The 18,115-nt window shown below is 43.2% G+C and overlaps 1 protein-coding gene across 1 annotated transcript in view; it reads right to left on the bottom strand.

The window, feature by feature from the left end:
* Positions 1–8,422: 8,422 nt before the first annotated feature.
* TRABD (TraB domain containing) overlaps positions 8,423–18,115 on the bottom strand; it is a 36,068-nt gene continuing 26,375 nt past the window's right edge. Inside the window, exons 8-10 of the mRNA XM_082479932.1 lie at positions 17,314–17,486; positions 14,624–14,735; positions 8,423–11,660 (exon numbers count right to left, since the gene is read on the bottom strand). Coding sequence (XP_082336058.1) covers positions 11,483–11,660; positions 14,624–14,735; positions 17,314–17,486 — 463 coding nt within the window. The 3' untranslated portion in view covers positions 8,423–11,482. The remainder of the gene's footprint in view (positions 11,661–14,623; positions 14,736–17,313; positions 17,487–18,115) is intronic.

Genomic DNA, 18,115 nt, shown 5'->3' with positions numbered 1-18,115 from the left:
GTTGGAGGGGCGGGAGGGGGTGCGCTGCTGCTTTGCCGTTGTCGCGTCTGTTAGTCAGCGGGCAGTTAGCTCGTCCGTTAGTCCGTTTGCCTCAGCCGCGCCTCAGGCGCCGGGCCCGAAGACGGAGAGCCCTCGGGGAGCAGCAAGCCTGTGGCGGGCTGGCGTTAAGATGTCCTGGCTAACAAGGGGAGGGAAGTCTAAGGAGAAAGAGGAGCCGGAGCGCTCCCTGGGGCAGGAGGAGAGGGGCGTGCTGGTGCAGGCCATGCTGGAGCACGGCGGGGACCCGTGGGACTGTAAGGTGGTTGGGCAGGACCCTTCCCTGAAGGCTGCAGAGAGGCACTGGCTGAATTACCTGTCGGTCTACCATCCCAAGGGGGAGAAGAAGTGCTCGGCCCTGCAGTGGCTGCTCTTTGACTTGGCCCGGGCCTTGCAGGCAGCAGTGGAGGAGAAGGAGCAGTGCATCCAGAACCTGCAGAACAGTCTGCAGGTGGCTCGCAACGAAATCCTGGCGCTGCGGTGTGATAGCGCGCTGCTGAGCGAGCAGGATGAGCAGCTGTGCAAGCTGAGGGAAGAGCTGAGGGCTGAGGGGGCCGAGAATGCCCGGCTGAGGAGGAAAGTGCAGTGCTTGGGCACCCTGCTGTCGCTGGGCAAGGGCTTGGATCAGAGGAAGGTGGTGGCTCTCAGTAAGGTGGACTGGGACCCAGAGGTGTGCGATGGGGATGTTTGGGGTCTGGAGGGGCAGGAGGAGCCGTCGGCACCAGGGGTGGGCGCCACAGGCGCTAGGAAAGTAAAGCCGACGGAGGGAGAGAGAGGCCAGGGAGCAGGGGATACATCCAGGAAGGAGAAGGTTTGGAGGAAGCAGAAGGAGGGGTGGCCTGTGTGGGTAAACCGAATTTGGTCCTTGGAGCAGTGCACTCCCTTCACGCATGAGGCGGCCAAGCAGGTGGTGACCGCCATCGGGCTGCCATGGCCCAAGGTAGGGGCAATCGTCAGAGCCCTCCCTGATGGTGAGATGCTGGGGGGGGAGATCTTAAGGCTGGTGATCAGAAATTTGGGAGAGTACGAGCCTCTCAAAGACAACATGGAGGGGGCGCCCTGGAGAGATGTCCAGGAGGCATCAGCCTATGTGTGCGGGAATGTCTTGTTTCGGGTGTTAAAGCAAAGGGAGAAACCGATGACCCCCGACTTTGACATCTTTGGGGTGAATGTGGAGCAGGGGGATGTGGGGGTGCTGGCCTGCCGTGCTCCCAAGCTGCACAAGGGGTTTTTCATCAGCCTGGGGTCTACTTTAATCGGCCGCCCCCTCGGTGAATGCATAGCTACCTTGGAGAACATGGGGACCCTGGTGGGAGCTGAGGGGAAAGGGATCGCGAAGAAGCTTGGGATGGGGGCCAAGGGGAGGAAATACATTCCTAGAGGGACGATTTGGAGATATTTAATAAACCAGGGAGTGAACGAAGGAGAGCTAGATAGTCAGCCCACAGGAGTTTTACTTGCCAAAATGAAGACAATCCTTCAGGAAAAGGGGATGAAGCAAGAGGAGATCTGGGAAAAACTGAAGCAGATGAATCAGTCGGCTCCTCCCCCTATCCCAAAGAGAAAACTATACCCACCCTTAGGGGACCCTAAAGATTAGGAGTCTCAATGCCTGGTGTCAGTGGGATTAACCTCCACCACACTGACCTGGTGTGCAGGGAGAAGGGGCTGCATGGAGGTACGATGTCTGTTGAAGGGGGGTGGGAAGTTCCTTTCTTAATTTTTATGGGATCAGAGATGATATTATTAGATTATCAGGGTCTTTCACTCCCAGCTAAATCTGTCCAGATATTGGGAGCAAGAAGGGGAAAAATGAGGGGAAAGGAGGTAGAAGACCAGTTGTGGGTAGGGAAAGATAAACAGGATGATGGGTGGATAAGTCTGGTAAAAGGAGGGAGGGGGGGGGGGGGGGGGGCAAACATTTTAGGAATGAATTTCCTGTCTCGGTTCAAGGTAGATCTGTCCAAAGGAAAACTGTATTGTGCTGCTGCCTCAGAAAGTGAAGCGATTAAAGGAGTCCCCAAGTCAGTGAAGTGCCAGTCTAAAAGTAAAACAGAAACAGGGGTAGTAAAAGTAGAGTATGAGGTGGTTCCAGGCAGAGGCGCCCTCTTCCCGTCCCAGTGCCCATACGGTACCAAAGCACTGAAGGGTCACGAGGCAGCTTAGGGAGTGCAATGAAGGCTGAATAGATTGGGATTTTAAATCCCTGCTTTCACAATTTCTGTCAAAGTCCAGGGGCGTGGAGTATGTGGATGGTGGAGACCCCTTGCAACCTTGAGGGTTGGACTAGACTGTAAATCCACATTGTGTTATGCCTTTGACCCCTGGGAGCAGGCGCCACAAGAGCAGTGGCAAACTGATTACGTGGGCCCCTTCAAGAGGCTGAAGGAGGGTTTGTATTAAATGATTTCACCTATAAGAGAGCATGGACTGGACAAAAAGATGGAACTAATAGATATTCAGCTTGGATCCCAGTATGAGTCAGCCACAGAAGTTGCAAGGGATACAAATGGTACCTTTGCAACCAGTGTAATAATAGGGGGATGCAGCTGTACTGCATGATGTGCTCTTAATTGTTCATATGATGCAGATTTAGTTTTGGACACTAAGCATGTCCAAAACTAAAATCGCACCATCCACAAGTATCCACCAAGCCTGTAGGACAGTATCCATATTAGTGCTGTAAGATGGGGAAAGAGATGGGGAATTGATAGGTGAAGCATGAACTATTCTAGAATACATCCAGAGCGTGACCTGTATGTACATGGGTTGTGCCTCTCTTAGGATTGCAAAGTCTCCATCCTTGGAGGCACTCAAAAGCTGTCTGAAGACAGTCCTGGGCAACCAGCTGTAGGTGACCCTGCTTGAGCAGGGGGTTGGACCAGATGATCTCAAGAGGTCCCTTCCAGCCTCAACCATTCTGTGATTCATGCCATGCAAATGGCAGCAATTATGAATCATATACACGGTAAATCGGTAACGAACTTCAGACTGTTGTTTGATGCAACAGCAATGGTAACTACCTGGGATAACCAAATGAGGCACATGGTAAAAGCAACTGCCAAGTTAAAAAAAAACAAAACAACAAACTATAAGGGATTAAATTCAATAATATCTCTATTGTATTCAAGCTCAATTGTTAGCTAGTAAAACAGCTTTTTCAGTTGGATTATCTCTCTTCTCATGGGTAGTACAACAAAGAGATCCCATATTACAAGGGAAGTTTCACCAGCTGCTGTTGCAACCGGACAACTAAACAAAATGTGTACTAATTCTGTACAGTCGGTTGTGGACCACAGGAGGATATTGTCACATGTCCGTGGAGCAAGTCAGCGTGGGAACGCCAGTGGTGTTTCGGAACAGTGCAGGCTGTGTATGCACTGCCTCACCTGTAATGGGAGAGCAAGAGGATAACACAGTCTCTGTGGCTTCAGGAGAAGACCAAAGATGTGGCATTACATCTGTTAGCAGTATGCGTTCATTTGCCTGTTCTCAAAAGCAGGGTTTTGCTTCAGACGAAGGGACTAATGACATCTCTCTGGGAGCTGAGAGGCCTCACTGGGAATGAGGTGTTCTGACAATGTGACAGCATACAGAAGGGAGCTGAGAAACTGGAGAGCAGACAACATGTTGCAAGCCTGAGGACCACCTTGGCAAGTAAGGAACTGCCAGAACTGGAGACTGAAATTGTGAACTGCACATCCTTGGTCTGACATATCCATGGGTTGGTTTCCAAAACCTACTGCTATGCAGCGCTTAATCCTGTACTTGTTATTAGTTATGATAGAAGTCATGTTGTTTATTCTTCTATATATGCTTTGCTTGTTTCAAAAGGAAAGAGTGGGCTCATATGCCCAGTTGAACATCTTATGTGCATTGCGAGCCTAACAGCTGTGGTGGCTTCCAGCTGGAAGGGATTGATCTTGCGAGCACCCAGAGTGGTCTGAATGTCCTCGGAGGAGGTCAGGCAAACCAGAGGGTGGCTTGTGAGCAAGAGGTCTTGCTGAAGCACGCAGCCCCACAGAGCTGAGGCCCCAGCAGTGCTGGCAGAAGGGTGACAAGTGCCTCTGCTGCTGCTCTCTGGTATGTAAACTGCCAGATAAGGTCCTGCCAGCACTTGGTTAGCTTGCATGGGGATCAAGGCTAATGTGGAGTAGTTGTGTCTAATAATTGCAGGAGGTAAACTAAACCCAATGTGACAACCCTGGGGGAGTTGTGGGAGCCAGGCTGCCCGCAGTGGGTGTCCCTGCCCATAACATCATGTAAGGCTGCGACTGCTGGGGTAATGGCATCAGAAATACTGCAGTTAGATATGGCTGTAGCAAAACCAGGACCAACGGGGAGGAAGAAATTTGGGGCAGGTTGTTTATTTGAGTGGAGGACAGGAGGTGGCAAAAAGGTGGGCCCTGATGCTGAAGAATGAAGTATGAAGTCCACCGAAGATGACCAGAGGGCTCCTGCTGATGGTAGGAGTGTGGACATCTGCAGCTGATAGCACCATTGACCTGCAGACTCGAGCCCTGGGAGGTTGGAGAGCGTTGCGTAGGATAACCTGCTGGACTTGCTCCGTCAGGTCTTTGGCCGTCTGTTGTGGCATCGGGGGATGAACCTGCACCTTGGGACTTACAAAACTGTCACTGAGGGTTGGCCGTGCATGAGACACATTAGATCTGAGATTTAGAGCTTGTAATTTCATAGTTGTGCCTTACGGTTTGTGTAAACATGTAACTCTATCAGTGGTGTGGTCCTTAGGTTGTTGATTATTTTTCTGTTTTGCTAGTTTCCTCAGAGTGTGTTCACCAGTCAATAAAGAGTGTGCCTCAGTTGTGTCTCGGGTAGCTGGTCTGAAGAGGAGAGCTGCACCTCGGCACAGTCACAGAGCTGTGGTCCGTGCTGTGGTGGGTGCTGCCTGCCACCAGCCTTCCTCTAATAGGCCTGGGCATCCCAGAGAGCACACGCAGGGCAAGGTCTGATGGCCACATGCCAGGAACGCCGTTACTGGCCTGTTTGTGCACAGTTGGAGAGGTAGAAATCTGTGTGTGTAGTGGCCAGGCAGAAATTGCTGATAACCATGATGAACTGTCAAGGCTACTGTGGGTTCCCCAAATCCTCCCACTGTTCCCCATGTTAAAGAGCGGCACCAAGAGCCTGCTGGGGCAGTCACAGTAGATGTGGTTTTAGGTGAGAAGCCCACAGACTTTCTAGCTGCCTTAGAAGAGCAGCAGTCTCTCAAGGCAACAAAAAAAAAAAAAAAAACCACAAGAGTAAAGGGCTGCTGAGGTTGGGTCTTACATGATGGACAAACTAAGTCTGTCCTTGAAATATCACAAATGAAGCAATCCACACTAATTTTAATTGCTTTAAAACCATGATTCTTACAAAAAAGTAAAATTAAGGTGTAATAAGGACATTCTTCTCTAGCAATGTAATTCTGTATTTTCCATAAAGTATCCTAGAAGCAACATATTCGTGCTTTTTTGGCAGACGCTTTACTTTTTAAGTGAAGGTTAATACATTGCCAATTAAACATGAATCTACCTCTCAAGCATAAACACAGAAGAGAGAGAAATGGGTGTATATACAAGTCAGTAATTATACACTCCTGGTTTGTGTCATTTCAGTTAATAGCAGGTGCCACATCGGTGAGTCAAAACCAAACCTCTCTAAGGTATGCACGCTTACCTTCTCTGAAGAATAGCCTCAGGCTCCAGTAGACACCTCCACTTAAAACCAGAGATACCAGGTAAACCATCTGCAGTCGGTAGATGGCACTAAATTATTACTATTACTTGTATTTTCCAGCTAAATCAGAATGCAAAATAAAACTGCAGCACTGGGTCTCGGCTCCAAAGAACTGGGGGTGTAATCACGGGGCGAGAGACAGTGCGGGAATGGGAGCAGGGCGGGAGATGGAGAGAGGTGGAGGGAAGATGCTCGCTGGCAGGTGGTACACACCTGCAAACCTGCCGCGCTCGCTCAAAGGTAGAGCACTGCGCGGTCCTGCCATCCTCAGCCACGAACAGCTCTGGCGACTGTACAAATACTCCCGCTGGCCCCGGAGATGGCAGGTGTGCGGTTCAGCTGCTGCAGAGATACAGTGCATTAACCACCACGCTCTAATCAAAACATCGCTTTGAATTACTTTGCCCAGTTTGTGAATCATCTCTGTTGCCAAAAGCAGGGACCTTTTACCACTGAAAGAATGTCACTTAGCTGGGAAGAGACACAACCTACTGAAACAAGTATATAACAGTGGGGTGGTGGTGTTTTTGGTTTTTTTTTTAAGTCTGATTCTTTCGGCTTTCCCTCATGCATCAGTCTTGCTGCATCAGCAAGCACAGTGTGAAAATGGTAGTGTGCATCTTTTCCCCCTTCAAACTAACACCACTCGAGCTTCCCCATACAGTACTAAATGAACCAACAGACAAAATATCAAACAAGCAAAAGCATTTCCTCACATTGCACCACAGCCACCCCCAGCATGGAGCTTCCCAAGGAGCTGGAGCCAGAGCCAGGCAGCAGGACCCAAGGGCAAGGTCTTGCCATGGAAAAGAGCACACACACACACCCCTTTGCCACCCTTTTCCCTCCTGGGAGTAAAGACAAGGCTAGCCCCATCTTCACTGCTTTCACCTCCCCAAGAGTATAGAAAGCTTCATTTGCTCCCTGTTGGCCACATTGCAGCAGGTGGATAGCAAGCAACAAGGTAGGGGATAATTAAGGGGATAATTAGACAACCCCCCACCAGCATCTCCAACTAGGACCTGCTGAACAGGACAGCTGCTTCAGCTATTCCCCATCCCTCTTCACATACAAATAGACACAAAAGCCCTGCTGCTGTGGGGATATGCACAGCAGTTGTATTTTTCACCTGAACAGTCAGACCAATGTCAGCTTTGCATCTTTGGAGCTACTTGTGGTCCTGTGGCTGACATCTTCCACACGCATCTTCACAGCCACCTGAAAGGGCTCAGCATCACACTGAAGTCTGTCCAGTCAGAACCAGAAAAGCGACCCTTCTCCTGCAAATACTTAAAAACCCCCAAATCTTGCAATAAAAATCACTCCCAAAACACTCAAGTCTAAAATTAGAAGTTTATTTCAAGTTTTAGAAAGGAACAGGAAAGTAGGTACATGAGTATCTTAGAGTTACAGTGACAGTGTGTTGTTTCTTTTCCACGTGTAGTTCCCAATACTGCCTGGCACTTTGAGATAATTTGATATATTTCTCACTACCTTTTAGATGTTTTACAATACATACACAGAAAAACAGCTTCCAGTGGAAATCCAGGCAATATCAATCCACCTCAAAAACCAGTTGGTTTTTTTTTTAATTTGCTTCAGTATTTGGTATAGAAAAGACACATCATAAACATGATGGTGAACAAGACACTCCAAAAGCAGGAAGCTGCTGCGTGTGCAAACTGGGGCTGCCTGAGGGAGCAGTGCTTGGGAGCCGACGTGCTCTGCAACAGGACATCTGCCAGTCTCATGGACACTATTTGACTACAGCATTTAAAACTTTTTCTTTCACCTAAATGGCTTACCCAGCACTTCTTTGCAGACGCAGCTCCAAGTGCCACCAAAGGGAACTTTGCCTGACCAAGGAAAACAGGACTGCACTTTGCTCCACACACGTACCATCAAAAGTACGGACTACTGATGGACAAAGTGTACAATGAGCAGACTATTCAGCTGGTACATTATCTGTATGGAATACAGCTTATCATATATACTTACTTTCAGTATGAATACAAGGTCTTTTTATTAATAGCTTTTTTTTTTTTTAAACAAGTAATGGTCATATTGGATTTACCTGGCTCAATTTGGAAGACTAAACTTTTTTTGTAACTAATTCAACACCTTTTTCCACTTAAAGGGTGTTTAATTCCCATGCAGAGGACAGCACTGTAAGCACGAGTGACTGTCCCTGATGTTAGGCCAATGTTTGAGCGCTTTGCTGGACTGGGACTAAGGCCATCAGCTCCTTGCACGACTGAGCACTGGAGAGATGTTAAAAGAAAAGCAACAACAACAACAAAAAACATCCACTCACCATCCACTCACATCCAGTCAACTCTGGACTCTGAATTTAGGTACTCGCATTGAGAAGTCAGTCTCCCTGCTTGTTAACGCAGGGCAGGGAAACTCATCCCTTCCTCTTAATTGATTACATATGGTGGGTAGAGAAACTAGTTTCCCTGCTTCAGCATTACACTCCGATGCCCCTCAGTGGGAGGTATTTACTCCAACTGACATTCTTTTTCAGAAAAATGTGTTAGATGGTGAAATTACCATGTCCTAGACCTAGCTAACCAGTGTTTGTTTTCCATAGAAATACTCATTAATAAGGAAAATAAATGCCTTCAACAGAAATGGTGGTTAAAATATTTTATTTTTTATATCATAGAACATACTGCTGTTTACTTTAAATCACTTTAGAGTAAAGGCACACATTGTTAAAAATACTTCAAATTTACATCGCATGTACAAATGCATAAAACAGATGTACATGTCACCAAAAAAATACAATATGGCTTCATAAGGTTGAGGCAGGGCTGGGACAATTCAACATATATTTAAATTTTACAGGATGCTGTTAACACTGAACGGACTGACTAGAACAGAAAAGAATGGACCCAAAACACTGATTATGTTACATAAATAGTACAACACATTGAATATACAACATTGAGCATTTGTGCACGGATTCAAAGGACTGTTAGTTCTGCAAATTCATCAGGCTTTCCAGGCCCACTGAGTAACCAGTGCATGTGTATGATCTGCCAGTTTGCAATAGTGGGAAGTTAAAATTGCAAATTCTCTGTCCACAAACTGGCTCCTTGAAGAATCTGCTGATATGCTTTTTAAAAAAAAAAAAAAAAAAAAAAGTGAAACAACAGGCTCAAGGTATTAATTGGACAGAATAAGTGAGTAATGAACGGACAACTTACATGGTAATCACTTCTGGCTAAAACGCGTAAGACATTTAAGTCCGCAAGAATGCTCCATGACAATCATTTAGCATTAGTCCCACCCAAGTTTAAGGCTCATATCTAAAATTTACCTTAGATTTGTTTTCCTTTGTGTAAAATTACCTGAGCACAGATATCAAAGATCTACAGAACTTTTAAAATATCTGCAGATACCTTAAAAATCTGTAGATAACTTAAAGCAAAACATCAATATATTGAATTCTACCAGCTAAAAATTCTCAAAAAGACAACCAACAAAACAATATTTTGGTATGTCTGTAAAGCCAGGAGAAGAATGAGCTTAAGCTTTTGCTTTCATCTTTTAAAAACGTACATAAAATGTAATATTCAAATAGGACTGCTTAAATGTAAACAATGCATTAAACCTTAAAAAAAAAAAAAAAAATCAGGAATCAAAATTCAGGCAGTCACTTTAGTCTTCTATAAATTGTTTACAAACGCTGCTTTTCCTCTTGCTAGAGATGGCTGGTGGTTTCTTAAGCACTGATAGATGGAAAATAAAAGGACTTGCCTCCACTGTATTCTGTATTATCATTTGCACTTTGTGTCCAAGAAGTGTGAATTGCTGCCATTCTCATTTGCTAAGGTTTATTCCCTGCACAACTGTAAGGCCCAGATCCAGAAAAGCACCTAGCATCGTTTTAAGAGCTCTGCAGGATTGGGTTAGATTTAATAGGTTTAAAGATAAACATGCACTTAAATGATTTGCTGCACTGGGACTCATAAAATTTTCAAAGTGCAAGGCAGAAAAAGCATCAGGTTGCATGGACAGACCAGCTCCCAGCAAAGTCAATGCCATCACAGAGAGGAGCATTAGACCCTTAATTTCATTTAAAAAAAGCTTGAAAAAGACAACACTGCACAGAAGATACACGTACATACTTTCAGCAAACAATGGACTGTATGGGACAATTTCCAACAAAAGGCTTTGGAAATATACCCTAGTAAAAGCAGTTTGTCGATTTTATTGAACCAACTGAAAACAACAAAGAAACACAAAATACATCACCACCTTTTCCTCCTCCTGCCTCATGCACGGCTTCCTATCTTTCATTCCCAAAAGAAATTAATACAGATAAAAACTGCATTTTAAGTGATCAACTTTATATGAGCCTCAGGAGCAAATGGGACTCTTCCATTCAAATACATCAAGTTAAAACTTTGATATGACAATTGCAGTTATTTATATTGTTGAACTGGGACAAGTGGATTGCAGAGGGCACTTTACAATCACTGAAATTCCTGTATAAAGGGTACAAAAAATTCCTATGAAATATGAACCTAGGATTAAAAAAACAGAGATCAATGATGGATGGCTGTCCTGAATAATTAAGAAAGAAAAATCACAGCAGTCTGAAGTACCCACAATTCTGTGTATAAATAGCAAGTAATCCAAATAAAATGCTACAGCTAGTTTGAAAAACTAAATTGAACACTGTGTTTCTATTAAATAGATTAAAATATTAATTCACTGAGAAATTACAGCGAGAAATAAAATATTTTCATGTATCAAAAATGAGGGGCAGGTACTATCAATTCCAGACTTCTTGTCCCAATAATGAAAGGTCTGAGAAACAAAAGTAAATTGTACAGTAGTTCTAGTCTCTTAAATTTACAATACTGAACCCAGCAGGATTTGGCTAAATAATACAGTTTAAATAAGCTAATTTAAAGGAACACAGTGTCCTGTAAACATCTGACACAAACCACATTGCATTCTGATGGTGCAGCTATACCTTCTCTACGCAGGAGAAAGACAATTCAACTGGTGGTGGTAACAAGGGATGCAATCTAAAGGCAACATTCCTGTTCTTCAGTAAGGCTTGTAAAAAATTGAGCAGTGTACGTATGACAGCCTGTACAATTCTGAAATTTTTTGAAAGCTCTTAAGTTTAAAAAAAGCCTAAATGTTTTAAGTATAAAACACACATTGAGAAGATGTCCTTTAAATTATGTGTAAAAGTGTCTGGCACCAGAAATGACCACTAGGTATTATTATACCTAAGGAAAAAAAGCAAATAATCACTCAAGACAAGTGTCCCTGAACTTCAGAGCAGATGCAGCCAATTAGGTTACTTCGTGTTGTTCTGTTCCTCTGGAAAAGAAGTCATGAACATACACTCTTTAAGCTGTCTGTACTACATCATCAGTAATATATATTATATATACAGTATGCATATATAATATATATATATTTGCGTACATATTTCTTTTACTTCAATCTGGAATCACGTGGTTTCATGCAACACACTTACCAGGTACCAAACCTATTCATTAGATCATAGCTGGTGTAACTTTAGTATCAAATCTTTTATTATACAGTGATTCAGCGTTGTTCAGCATCAATCACCTCTCACTAGGATCCTCATCTGCCTCTTCTTTCAGTCACATTTGTTGCCTCTATCACCCTTTTTCAGCCACCTTCTTCACATAGTGCCTCCACTCGATGTTCAATGCTGAGACTTTATTTCTGTCAGCTTCTGAAGATAGCTCTGTGCTGCTGGCATCGAGAGAATAAACTGAACTGTCCTTTGACCTATTCGGTAGCAGCCATATCCCATCAGTCCAAATACTGTTGCTTTTATGACAAATTTGAAAATCTTACTTGAAGCTGACGGAGGAGGCACACTGAAACAGAAGATATAAAGCAATGTAAGACCTGCATAGCTGGAAAGAACAGGCATTTTCCAATCAATGCCAAGATCTTTTCTCCCCTTCCCCTTAGAGCGCAGGAGATTTTCAGGTAACAGATGTGTCCTGAATGAACAATGTATTCTTTCATGTTCAAGGGCTACATCCAAATTAAATAGTAACAACAACAATAAATAATAATACAGCTTTTTCCACTTATGTATGATGCCACTCTTAATGGCTATGGACCTTGACTTGCACCCTATTAAAATAACTAAGACAACATCAACACCTCTTGAAGAATACTAGAAATTAACATATTAGTTTGTTGAACTGTTTATAATATTACTATACATATCTCTGCACAGAGATGGTCAGAAGAAACACAGTACGGAACCTGAGTCCAACACAGTCAACTCACTGTCATTCAGGGCAATGGAGGAGAGCAGAGTTTGGATATTCTGGATAATGCGCGTCGGGACCTGGCCAGGTGGGGGTAAGTCTGGAACCAGGCTGGCCCCTGCACAGACTGGGGGGGTGTTTCATCAAGGTGTACCCCTGGGTGCCAGGCAGACTTGCCAGCCTGGCTGCAGGTCCCAGCACGAGCGTGTGGAGGCTGAGCCCCTGCAGTAGTCTTGGCCTCCAGAGCTCCAATAAGGACAGTGCAGACAAATCAGAGAGGCTTTGGATGAAGCTGCCTCCACTCTGGCAGGTATTGCTGGCTTTGAGATTCTCACAGGGCCACTTGGAAGTCTCTGCACTGGCCACCTGGAACCAGGAGGGCAGAGGACAACAGGCACACCAGGTCTACCCCTGCCTTCAAGCAGCATTATTAGCAGTGTATGAAGCAAACAGTTAATATTACCTTCAAAATAAAGCTGGCTTTGAAAGCACAGCCACATGCACATATAGCCCTGGACCTTCACTACCAGGCTCTGGAGTAGCTCAGCTGGCCCTGCACCCACAGCATGCCTATGCTGCAACTCCAATAATCCTCCCACAGATGGCAGAGAGGGCTCTGCATGTTGTTTCAAAGAAGCCACAAGTTCTCATTTCTTTATATCTAGAAAATGTTTCTAATGCATTCAGAAGCAATCAGCTACAGTAGTGCAGAAACATTATGGGCACACTCAAACCAGGTGAGATATGCTGAGATTAGAATACAACTTGACTGAGTTTAGATCTATGTGCTCAAACTAGGGCAAAGTTATTACTGGTAAGATTTTGCATATTAAGGGAATATATAGGAAGAGCTTTAAAAAAGCATACACATTCAACAAAGGATGGCGTACCGGCATCCCTTTACACCTTCTTACATGCTTCTCTCTGTTATTTCTCAATTCCAGTCCCTTGGTGCAATTTAAAAAAAAAAAAAAAAAAAAAAAAAAATCGATTCATAACAATCTGAAGCAAATAGTAAGATCTGCTCAGAGTCAGGTTCAATACATTAACTTAAAAATTGGAAGTCTGAGAAATGTATATGTTTCTATCCAGATGATTTCCAAGATCACTTTGCAACTTGTAAAAACTAACTAAATACCTGTAAGTCTTGTCACTTCTCTAACGTGAAAAGTTCTTAAAAGACTAACACACAAAAAACCCACGTAACTGCTCTGCAACTGCAGTGCAACAGCACGCGGGGTAAAAAAGTTTAACAAGAAATGAGTCTCAAATATAGTAAATTTTTGTCATTTGCTTCATATTATTTTAGAAAGTCAAGTTAATGGAATATTAATGTCTCATGAAAGATACTGGTAACACTTCCACCTCATTATGGTACTGGCACAGTGAAGACAATCAAGTCAGAGTCTAAACTTTGATGAAAAAGACCCTCTGTGTAAACTTGAAGGCATGTAGTCAGGCTTTGGGCTATTCAGTTCTGAAACGTCAACAATGCAACCAACATTAACCATACAATTACATGGATTTGGGCAACCTCATTTTACAGGTTATTTGCGAGGGTGCAGAGGAATACAGACGTCTAGTTTGTGACTCCAGGAAAGACTTAGTCTTAAGACAGACTTATAAACAGCTAGGCAGGGCTTCTGTACATTGCATTCTTGGATCCAGTCTCTCTAAATCATATTTTATATGCCTAAATACACCATTTAGGTAGGGCATAGACTTCTGTTTTTCAGAGCCTCTCATGAGACAGGAACAGCCGGTGAGGTGCTTATATAAACACAGTAAATAGATGTGATAAGATAATGTACCGATATTTGAAAGGCTCTATTATCCTAAACCACCGCATACCTGTATTACCAGGTCCTACTATGATCCCTCCTACATTTCTGAAGTTCTGACCTTTATGGCTTTATAGCATAAGCGCAGTACGTATATACATTTTGGTTCTTCAATTCCTTCTTTTACAAAGCACATACATCTATTTTAATAGGTACTTTGGAGCAAGAGTTCTCCAGATACATGGCTTAAATCAGACCATATTTAGGTGTATACATTAAAACATATTATTACTTTTATTTACAGTTAAAAATAGGTTATGAGCAACTGGGACAGTAAACTTGCCAGAGCTAGCAGTGCCCTGACACAATAACAGGTTCGAATGCAAAAGTTTGTATTTACCTAAGCTAAACTAGAAGTCTGGTTTTGTTTTCACCACCTTCTACAGACCTCATTTGAATTCTCATTTTAAAAGCCTTAAACGTGGATCAATAGATTTTCTTTCTAGACAAGGGCATCTTCTCATCTCTATTTCCCTTGATATCCAACTATTTACTTTTTTTCCTTTGATATTTCTTTTTTCTCTGCTGTAAGCAAAATCTCCAAGCACTACGCAGCAAGTCAGTAAACTGACAGGGCAGGGATGACAGTCGTGGTGTTTCTTCAAGCTGCGACAAACAACCAAAAAAACCCAAAACCAAACCCCAAATGAACCAATTACTTCTGACTTTGAACAAGACAAGCTGTTACATCAACATGTAGGAAAGGATGACTCTTACCTCATTATTTCCTGAATATTTAAGTCAGAGTTCCAGTTCTTTTCAATTCCAGGTACGTGACCCATCCCAACAACACCAACTACAACAGCTGGGATATATTTCCTAGGTTCAGCTGAGAAAGAAAGATGGAAAAGGGAACAGATCAGTAAAATAACTAATTTCAAGCTATAAATATAGGTACTGCATGAAATCACAAAACAGAATTTTCCAAGAGGTAGGGACTTTTATTACTAGATATTAAAATTCTGTTACATACTAAAAGTTAATACTCATCTCCCCTACTGCCTCTTATGTTGAAAGTCTGGGGAAAAAAAAAAATTATCAGCACAGTTTCTGGATTTTCAGGAAATGTTTGTTTCAGTAAACAGACCTGGCCAGGGCTCATACTCCAGCCTTAGGGTAAGAGGCTCAGCAGATGCAAGCTAAATTAATTTATTTCCTTCCCTGTGCGGGTCATGTTTCTGTATTGCTTATCAGGAACAGCCCTGGTCTTTGCTGCCTCCTGAACAGAAGAGCTTTCTCCACCACTTTGGACAGTGGCAGCTGGCCCACATCCGTATGATGACAAACCCTGGGCTAACAAGCAGAATGAACAATCAGAGAACAGTGCTTGAGACCACACCTGCCCCTGTTAAGTTTACTGTTACAGACCTGGCGTCAGCAAATAACAGCAAAAATGTACTGTTCGTGTGCAGCAGCTAGCCGGACAGCCACCATTAGACCACTTCAACACGCGCCAGCTCTTGCCCTCACCTCCCACCTACCATCCGTATTCTTCAACGCCCAGGGGAAGTTAAAGTGTCATTCCTGAAAGTTTTTGGATTGCTTCTTCCCCAGTGGAAAAAAAAAAAAAGGCACCACACCACAATAAAAATAGTTCACAGAAAACTTTCTAAGTAATAGTAATCAGGCTGCTTTCCTATAGGGAAAATTCTATATAAATATAATAAATAAAAAACTTGAGCAAGTCCTACTGTCTTGTTTTAGATATCCCTGATTTTTTCCAAGAATGAATAAAAAAAAATTTTGAAAGCAGCCACCCCTCCCCCCGTGAAACAAACCTGTGTTAAAAACATTAGAACTATTACACACATTTTCAAAGTTGTTTCTTTGGTCTTGCTTTTTCCCAGAGTGCCCTAGGGTTGCCCTAAATCAGACCTGCAACTACAACAGAGGCAGAGCACAGCACCTCAGCACATCACATCTGCTCCAGCCTCCACCCTTCTGTTCTGGTCTGCTTCTGGGCAGGGTTCAAAAATGATACCAGTAATGTTTAAAGCCCTGCCTGAAACTTACATCCTGAAAGAAACTTTTATTCCTCTCAGAATATCCTGTGTGGAGTAAAGATAGACTGAAAAAACTAAATGTGAAAGTTTCATTTGCAAGCTCTTTGGAAGAGTTCACCCAGGCAAACAGTCAGACGAAGGCTAGGAACAAATCAGGTGAAGTTTAGGAATATTATCAGACCAAAAATATGTTTGAGTCCTGCAAATAGTGTCCAGGAATTTCCCCTCAGTATGTCCCTACAACAGCAAATGATTTGGACAACGGTGATGATGCCCTGTTTCTGCTCATTTGAATTGTGGGGGTTTATATTTTACTATGAATCTTAAGCATATAACTTGCCTTTTTTTTTTTTCCTTTTTGCCTCTTGTGAGCATCTTGCCTTCCTATTTTAAGTCCTTCATAATGCATATAAATCCCTTCCAGTTTCACAGACATTCACTAAACCAACGATCCAGAGACTGAGCTTTTAAGAAGGTAGATTTAAAGGGGGTGGGTGGGGAAGAGCACAGGAATTGCTAAGCAATTCCTCCTGTGGCTCATGACCCAGCCAGGACCAACAATTAAACTAAATTTTCAGCCTGCTCTTTGGACCAAGTAACTGAATGCATCTGTGCCTCTTTTTCAGCCATATCAACTGAGCCAACAGGAAATACTGTGTGTTTGGACAAACTTTAGGAAGGCAGCATTGAGATAATATTACACAAATGCAATCACTTTGCAATTTTTTCAATCACAAGACAGTGCCAGAGGTCTGCACTGAACTGATTAACAAACAGTATCTTAATATGGCAAATAAGAGGTAACCCATACCTCAGTATGCTTATATATAGGAAAGGCATGCAGATCATATACGGCAGCAAAATACTTCCAAAGGCTAGAGAAATGCAGTTATTCTCATGCCTATACCTTGCTGAAACATGCGGAGTCACATGTTTCATCATCATTACCACATCATCAGACTCCTATCAGCCCAACTTATAGTAAGCAAAGTATAAGAACACTGAAATTAGAGGTAATTAATTTAGCAAGAAATGTGTTCCTGAGAAGCTAGTGATGACAGTTTGGTGAGATAACAGGGTGGAAGTGAGACAGATGATATAAGCCTAGACTGTCCCATGCTGTGCTGTAATATCAGATGCCTGCCTTTTTCAAAAATTGTCAGGCTGATTATTATTTTCCAGTTTAAAATAGCACAATGAGAAAGGAATCATATTTTGGAGTCTACTGCCCGAGGTGTTTGCAACAGAAGCGTAATCCCTTTTTGATTTTTTTAAGCACTGTAATCTTCGTGTGTGCCACACGTTACATAACAGAACATCGCAGGTTTCCTGAGAAGAACTGAACTTTGAACTAATACGCAAAGAGCACATTGCTGGCTACGATATATGCTTTAAAACAATTACTCTCTGAGGCTCGAGGTAGTTCTATCTGCTTTGCTGCTTGCTTCAGCATGTAGGTCAAGTAAATATCTCGTTCCGAGACAATCGTTCGATGAAGATCAGGGAATTCTCCAATCATTTCTGCCATCATCTGCTCCAGTAAATCCTTCTGTTTGCATTTCTCCACATCATCTTTACTGAAAGAAAGGTAAGTTTTCTCAGTATCTGTTATGCGTTTAAAGCCCAATACAGACAAACCAATGAATGAAAACAATTGGGTATTATACGCATTATTCACCTAAACCCATTCTGCTCCTTCAGTTCTTCCCTCCAAAAGCAAAACAATCTCCCTAAACCTGTAAAACTGGATACCTAACAATGCCTCTACAGTGAGGGAAAGGGAACGAAGAGAGGTCACTTGCCTGTAGACAGTGCAACTGGATTTTCACCCTTCCCAGTTTGAAAGCTGACAACTCAAGCGAGCAAAAGCACCAGGGCATCAAAGGGAATAGTTATCACGGTGCCCCACTTCTAGTTTATATTAATAAGCTTAGAAGAGGCAACATAGCACCCCTGAGGAAGTGGATCTGATCACTGAACACACAGAGGCTCTATTTAGGAACAAAAAAAAGCACACCATAACACACAGTCTGAGGGAATGGAAAGAGTTCTGCAGGTTCCTAGTGTGAATCACAGGTCTTCAGCAGGGAAGTAAGAGTTATAAATCAATTCCCTGAACAGAAGAATTGGAGATGGGGAGGAAATAAACAAACAACTGCAGGAGTAAATATTAATGAGCTTTTATACTTTTTATAGGTGCTGTTAA

The sequence above is a fragment of the Vanellus vanellus genome (genome assembly GCF_965231255.1).
Source record: "Vanellus vanellus genome assembly, chromosome: 1".
NCBI classification, from domain to species: domain Eukaryota; kingdom Metazoa; phylum Chordata; class Aves; order Charadriiformes; family Charadriidae; genus Vanellus; species Vanellus vanellus.
Note: the sequence above shows the minus strand (reverse complement) of the source record. Positions and strands in the feature narration are given on the sequence as shown.